Source organism: Alexandromys fortis, unplaced genomic scaffold (assembly GCF_014885135.2).
Source record: "Alexandromys fortis isolate MF-2015 unplaced genomic scaffold, M_Fortis_MF-2015_v1.1 scaffold_193, whole genome shotgun sequence".
Lineage (NCBI taxonomy): Eukaryota > Metazoa > Chordata > Mammalia > Rodentia > Cricetidae > Alexandromys > Alexandromys fortis.
In genome coordinates, this window is record NW_026068083.1 from 392,935 (window position 1) to 411,319 (window position 18,385).

Below are 18,385 nucleotides of genomic sequence, written 5' to 3' on the forward strand. Positions count from 1 at the left end.
AAATGGCGATGTGTAGTAATAGGAGCGGCAGGGCTATGTTCCTGGCACCCGGCCGCCCGCACGGCTAGCTTTATACCCGACATAATTACACGGAAACTGTATTTTTTTAAACACTGCCTGGCCCATTAGTTCCATCCTCTTATTGGCTAGCTCTTACATATTGATCTAATCCATTTTTAATAATCTATGTAGCCCACGAGGTGGCTTACCAGGGAGGATCTTAACCTGCGTCTGTCTGGAGTGGGAGAATCGTGGCGACTCCTGACTCAGCTTCTTTCTCCCAGCATTCTGTTCTGTTTACTCCACCCACCTAAGGGTTGGCCTATCAAATGGGCCTAGGCAGTTTCTTTATTAATTAACCAATGAAACAACAGATAAAAGATGACCCTCCTCCATCAGTGATGGAAATGAGAAGTGAAGAAGCCAAACAGAAGCCTCAGGGGAAAGCTTAGCCTGTAGAATCGCTTATGCAGGAAGCAGAGAAGCAGGGATAGAACACAAGGTGCAGGAACTGGACCACAGACAAAGGTGGAAACAGACTCCAGAAGACACATGAACAGAAAGGCAGAGGGCTGGGAAGCTTTTCTCTGTAATAGATGGGGTTTTCTGAGAATGTGAGACCACCGTGCTGCAAATGGCAGGGGTGTAGACAGGAGGCTGCCCAAGCCTGCTGGAGGTGATGTAACCTCTGCTTGTACATTGACATCCTTGTTAATATTTCCTCTATTTTTTGATTGTTTGAAGTAGGCGTTTTGTATGTCAGGTAAGTTTTCCACTGATGCACTGCATCCATTCCCACCCTTGTTCTCACTGAAAAATCTGAGTCCTGACCTCACTCTGCTGCCTAGAGGGACGTTGTCTAGCGCTCAAACTGCTGAGCCATCTCCACAGGCCCCCAAATGGATGTTTCTAGTTCTACAGCACGTCTTTGAATTCCAGGGGTGTCCCCTAGACTCTTCAAGTTACAAGTTAGTTGACCAGTGTAACTTATCTTCTTAATATTTTCAATTCATTAAAAAAAAAATGCTGTGCCAAGAATCAGGAAACAGTTCTCCCAGCAGGTACTTCTGTGGCTACTAACTACAACCATTCTAGAATCAGGAAACAGTTCTCCCAGCAGTTACTTCGCGGGCACTAACTACAGCCATTTTAGAATGGTTATGCAGACACCCTGTATGGTATCTGTGGAATGAAGAGCGTATGTGCCCTGAATCCAACAATCCCATGTAAACAGAGAATGCACATTCATTTCCCAGCTGCCCAGACCCAAATAATCACACAGAAAGTATATTAATTACAGCACTGTTTGGCCAGGGATTCAGGCGTACTCCTAGCTAGCTCTTACATCTTAAATTTACCCCTTCCTATTAATCTATGTATTGCCACAAAGCTGTGGCCTACCAGTAAGGTTCCGGCATCCTTCTCCTTAGGCAGCTACATGGGTGTCTGCCCGACTCTGCCTTCTTTCTCCCTGCATTCAGTTTAGTTTTCTCACTAACTCTATTCTGCCCTGCCCTAAGACAAAGCAGCCTCTTTATTAACCAATGGTAATAAAACATAGTCACAACATACAGACGGGAATCCCACATCAATCCCATGTATACTTTCTATGGTAGCTACAAACCAGTAGTATAAAAAAACTGTGCAGTAATAGTTATTATACTTTTGACTGTGTTAGCAACAATAGAAATACAGAGATCAAATAAAAAGGAGTCACTGAGGAGTATGACATACTCTAATTTCAGAATATCATGCAGAAAATTAAAGGTTTGAGATTTGAAAGAAACGGACCAATTTAACTGGGCTAGAGACCAGAAGGATCCACGCACAGGATTCTATTACTGTGCAGAACCACAAGCCCTCCACACATGTATCTGCTTATGGGAAACATGCTGGTATCGTAATGTTGACTGTTTGTTGGGAGGGCTGGATGACAGGGACTCCCCTACCTTTAAGCACATTCTTCTTGGTAGTTGAAGTTGAAGTGTGGAGACTACTTAGAAGTTGAGCACCTTTACTGCCAATGTTTGTAGACTTAAACAGACCTGGAAAAAAAGTGGGAACACAAGCATTGAATCATACTGGCAATAAACTAATTTCTCAAGTTATCCTCTCTCAGTTGCTTAGTTAAAGCACTTTGATCAGCATAAGTGGACAGTGTCTGAAGTAGCCTTGCCTAGGGTTGCTATTTTATGAAAGAGCACCAAAGTGCTAGTCAGAGTGTCCTCAGAGTGGGTAGGGCCTCGTTGACAAGTCCTCTGTTCTTGATGGATGATTCAAAGGACCAACGCTGGCTTAATCCACAGCTGTTCTGTGTTTATGGTTAAAAAAGCAGTGTTGTATCTTCATGGAAGCAATTCATGGCAATGACTCCCATCTGCTCTTAAATTGTTTGGGACGTCTCTTAAGCAATGTTTCCTGGTCCATTTGGGTATGATAATATAAACGTCCCACTTAGGTGGTGGGCCTGAGAGGTCTGTGAGCCCCGCTCCCAAAGAACATAGGCTGTTGTCATTGTTTTTGTTACCCACCAGACTTAGATTATGAGACGTGATTGGTTAGTATACCACGCAGTTTATCCAGAGGACAGAGATATCAAGACAAGACTGTACTAGAAAGTTGCTCCCTAATTGCTATTGTTCACTGTTCGAAAGCGCCATGCATGCTACCTGGGCGGGGGGGCGGGGGGCTCATGAAAGTTCTCAACCAGCTGTGTGCCATGTAACCCATAATGCTAACTATGCAGCAAGGTTTGTCTACTGGTACAATAGTGGCATGTTGCTTCAGAGATAACCAAGTACTTATGATTGCATTTGAGGACAGCTTCATGAACAGTATAAACATGGTCAAACCCTATTCCTAGTAAAATCATGTAGAGCCTAAGGGGTTTTGCACTACTGTTGTTTTAGTGAAAGAAACATGTCAAGAATTTTAATTCTGATGAAACCAAATTTGTCTATAGTTTTCCTTTTTGGCTGTGCTTTATGTCAACTATGAAATACATAGCCATATTTATTATTCTGTACATTTCCCCTACATATTTTCTATCATCTTGTAGTTTAACATTCACTTGTAAGAATTTTGACTTATGTTGAAGTATTTTTATGTATACGTTAAGAGCTCAGACATCCTTCTATTGGGGAATATTACATCTTCCTGCACTATAAGGGCTAGATTGCCTTTTCCCGTTAAGTTGCCTTGATGCACTTGACCATGCAGATTAGAGTTTATTTCTGAGGTCACCTCCTTGTCCTCTTCTTCCTCCATCTTCTCTTTCCTTCCTTCCTTCCTTCCTTCCTTCCTTCCTTCCTTCCTTCCTTCCTTCCTTCCTTCCTTTTCTTCTCTTCCACTTTCTTTATTAGTTCTTTGTGAGTTTCAAACAATGTGTTTATATTCATGTCCCTTCCCTAATCCTTCTCTGATTCAATCTGTTTTCCTAACTTTGTGTCCTTTTTCCTTTGAATTAGTTTTTTTTTTTTTTTTCCAAAACAGGGTTCTATTGTTTAGCTCTGGCTGTTCTGGAACTCATTTTGTAGAGTAGGCTGACATCAGACTTGCAGAGATCCACTTGGCTCTGCCTCTCTGGGATTAAAGGTGTGCACCACAAGCTGCACAGGTTCTTTTGAGTTCTTCTTTTTTTTCCTTTGAGACAGGGTTTTCCTGTGTAGCTTTGGAGTCTATCCTGGAACTCACTCTGTAGACCAGATTGGCCTCGAACTCACAGAGATCTGCCTACCTGCTTCCCGAATGCTGGGATTAAAGGCGTGCGCCACCACCGCCCGGCTTCTTTTGATTTCTTCAAGACCAATTTGTGGTGCCCAAATATTCTTGGATGCATAGTTTTCCAATGGAGTGGCTATCTTGCCAGTGACTACATTCTGAGAGAAAGACAGGTCTCCAACTAGTAGCTAATAATTTCCAATAGCTCCACGCCTCAGTTGGGATTGTGTGTTCAACCCCGCTCCATGCTGAGATTTGCTATGACTTGGACTTGCACAGGGTTTGTGCATGCTGTCATGACTGCTGTGAGTTCATATGTGCAGCTGCCCTGCTGTGTCCACAAGAAAATATTTCCTAGCCGTCAGTTGCTGTCTCAGGCTCTTACACTCTTCCCATTGCCTTCTGGGCGATGATCTTGAAGGCTGCATGATCCACGTGTATAACAACACCATACTGTTAAATAGATATATTATTAAACTGATTCCTAACACCATTTTTTTTTATTAGTCAGGGCTCTCTAAAGAGACAGGAGTGGATAGCATGAACGTGTATTTATTAAAAGAGGATTTGTTAGAGCCGCTTCCATTCTGTGGTCTGGCTGGTCCAGCAATGACTGTCTCCTGATAGAAAGGCTGAGACTATGGAAGTTGTTGAGTCCTTGCAGCTCGATGTCCCGGAAGTCCCAGCCTGGTTCTAGAGGACTGCTGGAACTCAGTGTGTGTTGGACTCCTGAAGAAGTGGGTTCTAACACCCATGAAGGAGTGCCTCAGCTGCAGGCGGATGAATTTACCAGTGAGGATGAGGGGAAAGCAGGAGAAAAGCAAGAGGTTTCAACTTCCACGTCCTTGTACGTGGCCTGCCACCGAAGGTATGGCAAGATTTAGGGTGGGTCTTCCCACCTCAAACGAGTCAGAAAAACCCTCACAGGCATCCCAATTACTTGGGCTTTAGCTGATTCCTGACGCCGTCCAGCTGGCAGCCGAGGTTAGTCATCACATTGCTGTACCTCTGGGATTACTCTCTGTTTTACTGGTCTCTGTTACCTGCCTTTTATGAGAATCATGCTGCTTTCATTAATGTAGCTCTGTCATAAGCTCTGCCATTACCAAGTGTGATTCGTTCTCAGTTGTTCTGAATTAATTTACCTACAACACTGTTCACGATTCCATGTGGATCTGAAACGGATCTTTTACGTGCATAACTGGGGTGGGGTTATTGCATATATGAATGTTTTCATTTATTTTTGTGAGGTCATCATATGCTTGTGGTGGTCTGAGATGTTTGTGGAGAATCTTCTTCCTTCACTCCTTCCTCTCATTTAGTAAGACAGTGTCTACTGATCCAACCCAGAGCCAATCCGTGTAACTAATCTCAGTAGCCAGTTTGCTCTTGAGATCCTGTCTCTGCCCTGTAACACAAAATTATAGATGAGCTGCCATTCTACATGTGCACCCTGCATTCTACATGAGTTTTGGGATTCTGAATTCTGTCCCACTTTCTTTCATTGCAAGCCCTTTAACTACTGAACAATCTCTGCATCTCCCAAAATGGAACTTTCTAGTTCTACAACATATCTTTGTGATGTGGGATGTTCTTCTGTATGCTGCAGATATGCATTGCTTTTATTGGTTGATGAATAAAACTGTTTCAGCCAATGGCCAGGAAGAATACAGCTAGGCAAGAAATCCAAATAAAGATGCAGAGAGAAGGAAGGCAGAGGGAGGGAGACACCACATAGCCACTGAAGGAGTAACATGCTGAAGCACTGCTGGTAAGTCACAGCCTTGCGGTAATACACAGATGAATAGAAATGGGTTAATTTAATTGTGAGAGTTAGTAATATGCTTGAGCCAAACAATTGTAATTGATAATTAAGCCTCAGAGTGTTACTTCATAAGCAGCTGCGGGGACCCGTGAGCAGGAAAGAAACTGTTCCAGGGGGACCAATGTGATAGAGGAAAACATTCAACTACATCTTTGAGGTTCTAGGGATTCTTTTCCCCAAGGTTTGTAGGTCATATTTTGTGCAACTGTCAACTAACTAGTATAATTTAATCTTTTAAATGTTTCAGTTCCTAAAAACTCTACTGCTAAGAACCAGGAAAGAGTTTTCTCATGCAGTTACTGCCATCACTAAACATTACAGTCATTTTAGAATGGAACATAGATATTCTATCTTGTAGCTACTGAATTAAGAGCAGACATGTCTCAAATTTAACCACCCCACTCACACAGTCTGTTGTACAGACAGAAAATGGCAGAAGAAAACTGTGCAAGGATGCTTGTTGACTGCACCTTTGACTGTTGTCATGACCACAGAAATATAAAGGTGTCTTTAAAAGGAACTAGTGAGAAGTCTCAAATATTCTCAGTTCAGAACATCACACATAATAGTAAGAGTATAGGAGATGGAGGAAACCCATCAATTTACCATTTTTAGAGGCAAGGGGGAATCTCGGCCTAGAACAACAGGAAACACACTGGAACACATCTTGCTTTTATAACATTACCTGTATGTTGGAAGGGCCTGGAGATTGCAAATACTGGAAAATAGAAACAGGGAGGAAAGAACAGGGTTCTGTTTTACATATCTGTATCCAGCTACTTCTTTACCTTTGGGCACATGTTTCTTCGAGGCCGACTTGCGCAGAATACCTGTCCCTTTAATAGTCTGCTTTTCTAAATTACTGGTTTTAGAGTGATCTGGAAAGTGAAAACAATGCCATTCATTGTATTGCAAGTTGACTTTTTTAGCTATTCAGGTACAAAGTGAACAAATAAACTGCCGGTCTCTTAAAATTAAAAGCATCCAGGCCCCTTATCCGACAACACACTATTTTGTAGAAACATAAGCAAATAGGAGGCACTGAAGAAGCAGCTGTTGGATAAGTCACAGCACGTTCTCCTTTCGGAGCACGGTGCAGAAGAGAGAAGAGGGATGAATGAAGGATGCAAATGTGCCCGCCTAGGCCATCACGGGTCAACATTAGTGGATTATTTGAGGGGCTCACAGTATCGGATGGGGAGAAACCATGGGACCAGAATGGAGTTCTGTTTCATACATCTGGACTGCATTCCCTTTTTTACCTTTGAGTACTTGCTTCTTCTTAGCAGTGGCGGACGTGCGCAGCATGAATGTACCTTCACCAACGTTCTTGCCTAGGTTTTTAATCTTGGACTTGTCTGAAAAATGACAACAAAGTCTTTCACTAACACAGCTAATCAGTGTGACACTCAGGAATGAGGAATAGGTTCTGTCTGAAGCAGCCTTGGCTGTTATCTGATATCTTATCAAACATCACTATAATAGAATAAGTCGGGTGTAGAAAGAAGGCTGGGAGAGGTGTAGCTTGTCTGTAGTTCCAACACTTCAAAGACTGAGGCGGGGGTGGGGGTGAGTATCTGCCCAGCCTTGATATGCATAGCATCCTTACCTCAAAAAAAAAAAAAAAGAACATAAATGCTATATACAAATGTCATAGAAAGGACTTTAACAAGACTAGTGTATACAAAACTGTGAGTGACTAATATTTTCACACACAATTTAATATCTTTGTAATCCTAATCCTTCCTTTGTTTCCAATAAAGTTGACATTTCCCCTCCCTCTCTCCCTCCTTCCCTCTTTTCTTTTCTTTTCTTTTCTTTTCTTTTCTTTTCTTTTCTTTTCTTTTCTTTTCTTTTCTTTTCTTTTCTTTCTTTGTTTTTAGAGACAGGGTTTCTCTGTGGCTTTTGAGCCTGCCCTGGAATTTACTCTGTAGACCGGGCTGGCTTCAGATTCACAGAGATTTGCCTGTCTCTGCCTCCCGAGTGATGGGATTAGAAGCTGACATTTCTATAATGAGAAATAAAGTGTAAAAATGAAGGGAGATCACAATAAATGCTGTTGTGTATGTATGAGGACTAATATTAAAAATGTGTGATTAAAACTATCGTTTGCCAGCCGGGTGGGGGTGGCGCACACCTTTGACCCCGGCACCCGGCAGTTTGGGTCTGGTTTATCTCACACCACTCGTCATCATATGTTCATATTCAGTGAGCCATTGCAGAGTCGTCTAAAGGAAATAGCTATTAGATATAATATTTTCCAGTTTTATGTGCATTTTATATTTCCATTTTCATGTCTTTGAATACGAATCCTCACCATACATAAAAATACATATTTTCTCCCATCCTATGACCAGCTTTTTTTTCTGCTCAACTGCACTTCTATTTCTGTTATACTTATCTATTAAATAAAAATAATATTTTCAGAGACTGGAGAGGTGGCTCCGTGGTTCAGACCACTGATTGCTCTTCCCAGAGAACTCCGGTTCAATTCCCAGCACCCATATGGCAATTTACAACTGTCTATAACTCCAGTTCCAGGAGATTTGACCTTTCCAAAGACATACATTCAGGCAAACAGCCATGCACATGAAATAAAAATAAATATAAGTTAAAAATACTTTATTCATGCACAAAATTTATTTTTTCCTTACTTCTAAAGATTTCTAAGTTCATCCACTGAACTATGAGTGCGTTCACCTGCCTATTGTCCTCTGGTGTCCCCTCTCCTTTGTTTCTTCGGTCATCTTCTTTTCTTAGTACTGCTGAGTATTAAGAAAAGATCCTCCTCTGCCAACATCTGCGGCCATCAGCTCCCGAGATTGGACGGAGCCTAACTGGCAACTCCTCTTTCCTTGAAGGACAGTTGAAAGGTCCAATCCTGGCTAGAATCCATAGCTTCTGCGTGTCTATGGTTGCAGCAGCCATGTCATAACATCAAGATCCCGATCTTCCCGTTCATAAGTTCTTTCTGCCACCTTTTTGCAATATTTCCTGGGTCATTTGAGCAGTGTGATAGTCATCTCATCTCATTGTTGGTGGGGAAGGTCCGGGAGGTGCCCACCAGGGCGGGCTGCTGTTACTGCTCTTCGTAACCAATCAGAACTAGAGGTGTCAAGACAGAGCTGAGCTGGAAACTCTTTCCTGTTGGCAAAAGTCAGCCGGGCTGGACGCTCTAGCGCAGTCTGCTGGAGAGAAAGGGCAGTCTCATCCAGACACGCACCATGTAAACAACTCACGAAGTGCAATACATTCCTGGTAGTAGACACATGGTCCAAAGCCTGTTCTTGGGAGGAAGTGGAGCCAAGGAGCATCCACTACCACAGCTTCTTTAAAAGAACAGGAAAAAAAAGAAAAAAAAAAAAAAAGAAAAAAAAAACTTGATTCTGATGAAGCCTAATTGGAAGTTTCCCTTTTTAACTAGGATCTTATATCAGCTCCACAATATATGGCTAAATCTGCGATACTGTAGGTTTCTGCAATATTTTTTTCTAAGCTTTTTTTTAAGCTTAATTTTCATTTGTGAGGATTTTGATTTATGCTGAAGTATTTTTGTATACAGTTTAAGCTAAGGGCTCAGGTAACCTGCTGTTTGGGGATATTTAGTTTTTTCTGCACCCTATGTGCTGGACTGCCTTTTCCCACTGAAAAGTCTGGGTGTCCCTGACCTCATAGGTGGGACTTCACTTATGGGTTCTCTCTTCTAAATCAGTGGTCTATGTCACCTCTCTGTTGTGACTATAACTGTGTCCTAAGTTCTGAAATTATGAAATGTGATTTTTTTCTTGGTTGTTCACAATTAACTTTATTATGACTTTGTTTCAAGATTCCTTATGAGTGAGATTGATTTTTTTCATTGTTCTCTTTTTACACGCATAGGTGTGGGTGGGAAGATTTGCATCTAAGTGTGCTTGAGCGTGTTTTTGTGTAGGTATTTGTGTGTTTGTGAACTAGTGTCTGTGGTGGTCTGAGGTGTTTGTGGAGAATCTTCTCTTGTCACTCCTCCCTCTTATTCCATGGAGGATCTATTCATCCAATGCAGAGCCGGTTCACGTGGCTAATCTCAGTCGCCAACTTGCTCTGGGGATCCTGTCTCTGCCCTGCAACCTAGAATTACAGATGGGCTGCCGTGTGCACCGTGCATTCTACGTGGGTTTTAGGGATCTGAATTTTGCCCCTCTTTCTTTCATTGCAAGCTATTTAACCTCTGAGCCACATTTGTAGCACCTGGAATGGAACTTTCTAGTTCTACAACCTATTTTTGGGATTCCAAGGATTTTCTCAGAATCTTTAGGTCTTTTTCTGTGCTATCATCAACTGACTAATACAATTTCATCTTTTAACATTTGGATCCCTTAAAGGTCTAGAGCTAAGAACTAGCAGTTTCCTCGTGAAATTACTGCCATAATCATTAACCACAATCATTCTAGAATGGATATGTAGAGATTCCACACAGTAGCTACTGAATTAAAAACAGACAAGTCCTGAACCTGGCCACCCCACTCACACTTTCTACTGTATGGTTACAATGAGGCAGAAAAAAAAAGCATGATGATACCGATGGTATCCATTGATTGTAGTCACAACCACAGAAATGTAAAGGCAATATAGAAAGAAACTATTGAGAAAGTGTCAAGGACTCTCACTTCATAATATAATGCAGAATATTAAGTAAGGGCGTGAGAGGTGAAGGAAAGCCATTGGTTTGCCTGGGTTAGAGACAAGGGGGATCAACACATTGCACCTTAATACTATGCTAAACCACAGAGCCCTCCACAGAGGTGTCTTTTTACACAAGAAAAAAAAGGAACGTATTGTGTGTTTGTAGTATTGGCTGGATGTTGGAAGGGCCTCCGTGTTGAGGATACTGGAAGAGAGAAACAGCGGGAAAAGAGCAGAATTCTGTCTCACACATCAGTATGCCAGTGACTCTGTTACCTTTGTGCAAACGCTTCTTCACAGAAGAGGTTGATTTGTGCAGAAGGCGTGATCCTTTGACTACTTCCTTCTTTAAGCTACTAGTTTTAGATGCCTCTGAAAAGTGAGAACAATGCCATTCAATGATACTGCAAAAGAAAAAAAAAACCCACTTCTGAAGCACAATAATCTCCCAGCAACTCAGGTGAACAGTTAACAAGCACAGACTCTGTTCTATTCAGCCTTGCCTCGTAGCTGATATTTCCTTAGACGGCATCATTAGAGTATAAATCAGGCAACAGAGAACAGAGATGGGAGAGGCACCTGTATTCCCAGAATTAGGGAAGTTGAGGCAGGGGGATGGTTATCTGCTTGCCAGTCTGTTAACCTACTACTGAGTGTCAATCTTGCTATATCCTGCACCTTGTCTCAAATGACAGATCATATGCAAATGTCAGAGGAGGAACTTAAAAGATGCCAGTACGACAATATATACGACTACAGGTGACTTAAATAATTCGCAAATACAGCTTAATCGCTCCATAAACATTTCTCTGCTTTTAGATGACATTTCTACAGTGAAAATTAAGTTACGAAAAGGAATGGAGATGATAGATAATAAGAAATGGCACAGTGTATATATTTGGAATACTGTTAAAAAGAAAGACAGATTCAATTTATCTTTATTTAGGGATGAATCCTAAAATAAAATGTAGAATGTGGGCTTGTTAGAGAGTCCTATCTCAAAGTTAGCTGGTCAAATTTACATGGGGAAGTTTTTCCACAATGTGTTTCTTGCATAAGATTAAAATGTCCACACTTCTGTTCACCAAGGCAGGTGCTTGTTAGAACAGCATGCCTCTGCTTTCTCTCAGACCCAAAACCATTTGCCCTCATGCCATTTCCGCTCAACACCCAGAAAGAGCCCATTATCCTTTCTCTCTAACCACAGACTTAAAATTTAGATGGGCTGACTGAGAATGAGGCCACCTCTGCTGCAGATGGCAGGGCAGGCGTAGAGGCTGCTCCATCCTGCTGGAGCTCGGCTGACCCCACGTGCCCCGCATACAAGTTGCCCGCGTTAGAGGAGAGCTGGTGGAATCCAGTCCTTTGTTTCTACCACGTGGGTCCTAAGGACTAACACCTGTCAGGTGTGGCAACAGGTGGCTTTACCCACTGAGCATGTCAACTCCTGCCAACCTCAGATACTCCATATTTTCTTGACAACCTTGTCCATATTTGGTATACTTTTCTATTTTTTCAAGGACTAGGGACTGAACCTGACCGTTCTGTAAGCAAGGTAAGCACTCCACAACTTTGAGACAGGGTCTCACTACGCTGCCCTGGCTGACTGTGAATTGCCACTCTCTTGGATCAGTCTCCCAAGGAGCTGGGATTACAGGCGGCACCCGCAGGACGGTTCTTTCTCACCCTCTTGTCAATGGCATTTCTCTTTTCTTCCTTCTTCCGTCTGTCCTGTGGCTGCTAGCGTCAGTCAGACAGTGAGCACAGAGTGTTAAGTCTTTGTAGCGTGGGGCTGTCTTCTCTTATGTCAAGGTGCGAACATCATATTTTTTCGTTAGGTTGGCGATTGCAAAGTTTGTTAAGGGGAAAAATGTCTGTGAGAGTGCTTCTCAAATGTGCTTACATCTTAGGTCTATTATTGCAATGGTGTAAAGGTGATTAAAGAAGGAATTATTGAAAAACTGTCAAATATTCTCACTTCACAATGTCATGCTGAAAACTAAGGATGTGAGGCATGAAGGAAACACATCACTTTTCCTGGGTTAGAGATAAGGCAGGACCACACCTAGGATCTGTGACCGTGCAGAACCACAGCGCTCTCCACGCATGGCTCTGCTTACAGGAGAAATACTGGAACACACTCTGTGCTAGTAAGATTCACAGTATGCTGGAGGGGCCCAGGGGTTGAAAATACTAGTATACAGAAACAGTGGGAAAAGAACAGAGTTCTGTTTCACGTGTTTGTATAGCAGTAGATTTTTTACCTTTAATCAAATATCTCATTAAAGCGGAGGCTGACATGTGCAGGAGATTGGTCTCTTCATCAGCATTCTTGTATAAGTTACCTGATTTACGTGGCTCTGAAAAGTGAGAACAGAATCATTCAGTGGTTCTAGAAATACATCAGCGACGAAGCACACGTTCCTTCCGGCATTCAGGCACACGGTAAACAGTCAGGAAAACACTGTCCTCTCAGCCTTGCCTCTGATCTGGTATTTCACTGAGGTTCACTACCCAGGTGCTAGTCAGACAACAGGAAGGACAGAGCTGGGGGAGGTATTATAATGTATCCGGCTGTCTCAAATAACAGATAGAAACATTTGCCGTATACAAATGTTGGAGAAAGAACTTAAAAGGTACAATATGACAACATAAGAATCTTCAAATGACTAAAATACAGATTTTCAGATCTAGTTTCATCTCTGAATACATCCTTTTTTATTGTGGTAGTGGAAGTTAAGTGCAAGAAGGAAGGGAGATAGTAGGAAGTGTTATAGTGTTTGTATTTGGACTAAAAAGAAAATACAATATGGCTAAAAAGAAAGTATAATAAATCAATGCTGAAGCTGGTGGGAGAGCTGGCCCTGACGTCATGAGTCACGAGAACAGGAGTGTCCTTGTCCTCCAGCAGCTGCAAAACTCAGGAGAGCAGGTCCTGCACCTCACAGCACGCTGGGAAGCACAATAGAGCCAACCGTATTGGCGGAGGTGTGGGTGAGCCAGCCCCTAAGCTGTGAGCATGGGAGAGCTGTCCCCACTACTCTTCTCTCATGTGGAGATGCGGGTGGGGGAGAGATAGCCCCACTACCCCTTGCCCCTTACTGCCTGTGACAGATGAGCAAGCCGACCCTGCCCTTACCAGCTGTGGCACTCAGAAAGTGGGCCCTACTCCTTGCCTAGGCAGCACAGTTGAGCTGACCCTGTTGGCAGAGGTGTGGGTGAGCTAGAACTGGGGGCGTCAGAGTGGTATATCTGGTTATGCCCTCCCCATTTCTTAGGTAGCGCTGAGAGGAAGATGTCCTCTCCTCTTGTCCCGGCCACCTGTGGTGGGCCAGGGAGTTGACCCTCTCCCTCACCAGCTGCCACACTTGGGAAAGTGAACCCCAAACCTCTCTTGGGCAGCACAGTGGAGGTGACCCTGTTGGCAGAGGTGCTGCTACGCTGTACCAACTTGTCTTAGTGTTTCTATCGCTGTGACAAAACACCATGACCAAAAGCAGGTTGGGGATGAAAGGGTTTATTCGACTTCCATTTCCACAGTACTGTTCACCACTGAAGGATAGGAACTCAAACAAGGTAGGATCTTAGAGGCAGGAGCCAATGAAAGGGCACTCTTTACTGGCCTGCTCTCCATGGCTTGCTGAGTGTACTCTGTTACTACTCAGAACTACCAGCTCAGGGACAGCACTATCCCCCCACTGATCACTAATTAAGAAAATGCCTCACAGCTGGCTCATATGGAGGCACGTTCTCAACTGTGGTTCTCTAGTTTGTGTCAAGTCGACATAAAAACCAGGCAGGGTTGTCTATCGCCAAGTTTGTGGAGGAGAAAATTGTCCATGAGAGTACTTCTCAATTTTGCTTACATTTTAATCTATCATTATATCTTTGGATAAGAATCCTTAACAGTTTTGAGTGACAGATTTTCTCCCATCTGTTTCTGCTTCTCCTTATCTTATCGACTTCCTGTTTACATCAGTTTTTATCTATTAAATGAGGAATGATACTGACATTTATATTGGTCAGGGTTTTCTAGAGGAATGAAAATTATAGAACAAATCTCTCTCTCTATATATATATAGATATACACACCTGTATCTATCCCCTGTCTCTCTCTCTCTCTCTCTCTCTCTCTCTCTCTCTCTCTCTCTCTACCGGATTTATAAGAATGGCTTACAGCTAGCCCAACAGTGGCTGTCTATCAACAGAAGGTCCAAGAATCCAGTAGTTGTTCAGTCCATGAGGCTGGATGTCTCATCTGCTCATCAGTATGTGCTAAGATCCTAAAGAAGCAGGCTATAATGCCACTAAAAGAACAGACTTGGTGAGAGCAAGAGCAAGCAGGCAAAGAAAGAGCAAGCCTCCCTCTTCCACTTTTTTTTTTTTTTTTAAAGAGGCTGCCAGCAGGTGTGGCCCAGATTAAAGGTGTATCATGCCTCCTCAAAGATCTGGATTATAAGTGGATCTTCCCACTTCAAATTATTTAATTAAGATATGCTTAGTCATTTGGGTTTTAGTTTATTCCAGATGTAGTCAAGTGGACAAACTTTATGTATAAAATTTAATTTTTAGCTTTAGTTTAAATGTTTTATATATATGCATATATATGAATGAATGCTGTGTTATGGTTCTATCTACCTGCCTATTGCCCTCCGTTACCACACTTCCTGTCCTTTTCCCAATTCATCCCTCAGTGGCTACAACATTAGAGAAAATACACGTTTTCCTTCTGTAAACCTTAATAGTCATTAGATGATCAAAAGGGATGGAGCCCCATTGGGAACACCTCTGTTCTTGAAGGGCACTTGAAAGGCCCAATCCTGGCTAGCATCCATTGCTGCTGTGTGTTAATGGTTGCAACAGCAATGTCCTGTCTTCATGATCCCCATCTTCCTCTTCATAAATTCCTTCTTTTCAGTGTTTCTTGGACCATTTGGATAGGATGATGCAGATAGCCCAGTAAGCTGTTTGCCAGAGAGGTCTAGTCATTTCCTGTTTACCCTGGGTTTGCTGTTAATACCCTATCGGTGAGTAAACCACACCGTTTTGTTCCAGCACAGAGAGATAACAAGGTGTTCACAGCTCTTGCTGTGAAATGCAAGTGGCTGTGAAGAAAATGTATTAATGGTCTAACCCAGATGTGTAATGTGTAAGTCAGTCACAACACTGAATAAGCATGTAAGGCTTGTTTATTCATCCAATAGTGGCATGTTTAATTGGGGAGGACATGGACCCAAAGGGTTAATGTGCTCCCACTATCTCTTTAAATGAAAATGTCCAAAACTTTAACTCCTTTGAAGCATATTTTGTCTGTTCGTTTTTGGTGGTGTGTTTTACTCCAATGGCCAAATACAAGTTCAAATCTAGTATCCTGTAGATGTTGCTACAGTTTCTTCTAATATTTTTCCCTTTGAGTTTTCGTCGGTAAGTATTCTGGTTTATGCTGAAGTATATTTGTGTATGCTTAGGCTAAGAGCTCAGGCTCGTGTCTGTTTGGGGATATTCAGTTTTCTCTGCACATAGATGGCACCTTGCCATTTCCCACAGAGTAATCTGGGTGCCCTTAGCCATGCAGAGGAGTTCACTCCCAGGTTCCCAGGTTCTCGCTATTCGCTGGCCTGCCCTGGTGTGTCTGTCATTAGACCCATCATACGTTCATCTCTATAATCTGATATGAAGTTCTGAGTTTGTCATGTGTGACTTCTTAAGGTTTGTTCATGGTTATTCTGGCTTTGACACCTTTTCAAGATTCTATATGAATTTCAAATGGACTTCTTTCCCCCTGATTTATGTGTCAATGTGTGTGTTGTGTGTGTCACCTGCTTATGTCTATGTGTTTTTTTGTGCAGGTGTTTTTCGCCACACTCAAATGTGTGTGTGTGTGTGTGTGTAGAGAGTTTTCTTCTGTCCATCCTCCGTCTTATTCACTGAGGCAGCGTATACTGATGAAACTCAGCACTTACCCATGTGGCTATATCTAAATAGCTATCTTGCATTAAGGATCCAGTGTCTGCCTTGCAGCTTGGAATTAGAAGTAGGCAGCCATGTGCATCCTGAGTTTTACATGTGTTTGACCTGGATGCTTGTCCTCTTCCTTGTATTGGAAGTCCTTTAACTGCTGAGCCAACTCTGTAGTCCCTAAAATGGACTTTCCTAGTTCTTCAGCATTTATTTGTGATTCTGGGGATTTCCCCAGTGTCATTTTATGTCCTATTGTCAACTTATTTCTATAATTCCATCTCATTAATGTTTTCAATCCATAAAAAGGTTAGTGCTAAGAACCAGAAAATCGTTTTCTCAAACAATTACTATCATAACTTAACTATAATCATTCTAGAATGAATATGTAAATATTCCCACTTACAGAATCTATTGAGTTAAAATCATATATGTCCTCAGTCAATAATTCTACTCAGACACTTAACTTTCTAGATATAAAGTAACACAATAAAATGTGTAATGATTTTGATCACGCTGTTGAGTGTAGTCACAAGGAGATTTAAATAGAAAGTATTAAGTGTGGTGCCTTCATACTTTGGAACATCTCACTGAATATTAAAGGTGTGAGAGATGAAGGAACCCATCAATTTATCTGTCTGCTGTAATGGGCTTGGATGCCCAGGATTCTATTACTGTGCAGAACTACAAAGTCTTCTGTGTGGGTGTCTAGCTACAGAAAGTACAGGACAGCCGGGTGATGGTGGCGCACGCCTTTAATCCCAACACTCGGGAGTCAGAGGCAGGCGGATCTCTGTGAGTTCAAGACCAGCCTGGTCTACAGAGCTAGTTCCAGGACAGGCTCCAAAGCCACAGAGAAACCCTGTCTCGAAAAACCAAAAAAAAAAAAAAAAAAAAAAAGTACAGGGACAACTAGGGCACTCATAGTACTGACTGTATGGTGAAAGAGCCCACAGGTTGAAGATGGCGGTACATAGAAGCAAAGGGATAGTACAGAGATTTATTACATACATCTTTATGGCAGTGACTCCTTTACCTTTCAGCTCACTTATTGAAGCAGCCAAATTTGGTGTCTGCAGACTATTTTCAACTTCAGCATATTCCTTCTCTAAATTTGTTGTTTTAGATGTCTCTGAAAAATGGAAATAACTTTATGTAATGTAAGTTAAATATTACAATTGCTGAAGCAAGTATAAGAAATAATATACTTGCCGGGCGGTGGTGGCACACGCCTTTAATCCTAGCACTTGGGAGGCAGAGGCAGGCGGATCTCTGTGAGTTCGAGACCAGCCTGTGTTGAAATAGGAGCGGCGGGGCTGCGTCCCCGGCACCCGGCCGCCCGCATGGCTAGCCTATGCCCAGAAATAATTACACGGAAACTGTATTCTTTCAAACACTGCCTGGCCCGGCTAGTAACAGTTTCTTATTGGCTAGCTCTTACATATTGTTCTAACCCATTTCTAATATTCTGTGTAGCCCACGAGCTGGCTTACCAGGGAGGATCTTAACCTGCGTCTGTCTGGCGTGGGAGAATCATGGCGGACTCCTCCACTAAGCTTCTTTTTCCCAGAATTCTCTTCTGTCTACTCCGCCTACCTAATTTTCTGTCCTATGAGGGCCGAGGCAGTTTCTTTATTAATAAGAAATCACTCCCACATCAAGCCTGGTCTACAAGAGCTAGTTCCAGGACAGGCTCCAAAACCACAGAGAAACCCTGTCTCGAAAAACCAAAAAAAAAAAAAAAAAAAAGAAATAATATACTTATTTCAATAATAATTCAGAATATTAGTGGTGTAAACAACCAAATAAAAAGACACAGATGAGCAGCCTGGATTAGAGCTCAGGCGACACCTTTCAGCTTCCTCCTAGAAACAGACCTCACCATCAGAGATGGACACCACCTCAGACTAAAGGACAGAAAATATTATTTTGAGCATATGGACTTAGGAAACAAGTTGACATAGCTATTCTAATATCAGAAAACATAGTTTTCAAGCCCCAAATACTCAGAAGTTTTTGATGCTTTTGTTGCTACAACTATTAATTACGGCCACTCTGCAAATTATTTGTTAGTACTTATGAAAATTAAAGGCGTGCATGTTCCCAATCCAGCGACCCCCTAACATACTCTACTGTATAAAGCCAGAGAATAGCAATGTGTTAGGACACTGTAGTCGCAACAACAGAAATGCAAGGACAACATAAAGAGAAAGTCTACAA

General features: G+C 42.3%; 1 protein-coding gene across 1 annotated transcript in view; it reads right to left on the bottom strand.

Moving 5' to 3' along the window:
• The window catches only part of Ccdc7 (coiled-coil domain containing 7), a 196,054-nt gene that overhangs the window by 8,722 nt on the left and 168,947 nt on the right, over positions 1-18,385 (bottom strand). Inside the window, exons 43-48 of the mRNA XM_050122079.1 lie at positions 17,202-17,297; positions 12,472-12,567; positions 10,484-10,579; positions 6,808-6,903; positions 6,334-6,423; positions 1,950-2,045 (exon numbers count right to left, since the gene is read on the bottom strand). Coding sequence (XP_049978036.1) covers positions 1,950-2,045; positions 6,334-6,423; positions 6,808-6,903; positions 10,484-10,579; positions 12,472-12,567; positions 17,202-17,297 — 570 coding nt within the window. The remainder of the gene's footprint in view (positions 1-1,949; positions 2,046-6,333; positions 6,424-6,807; positions 6,904-10,483; positions 10,580-12,471; positions 12,568-17,201; positions 17,298-18,385) is intronic.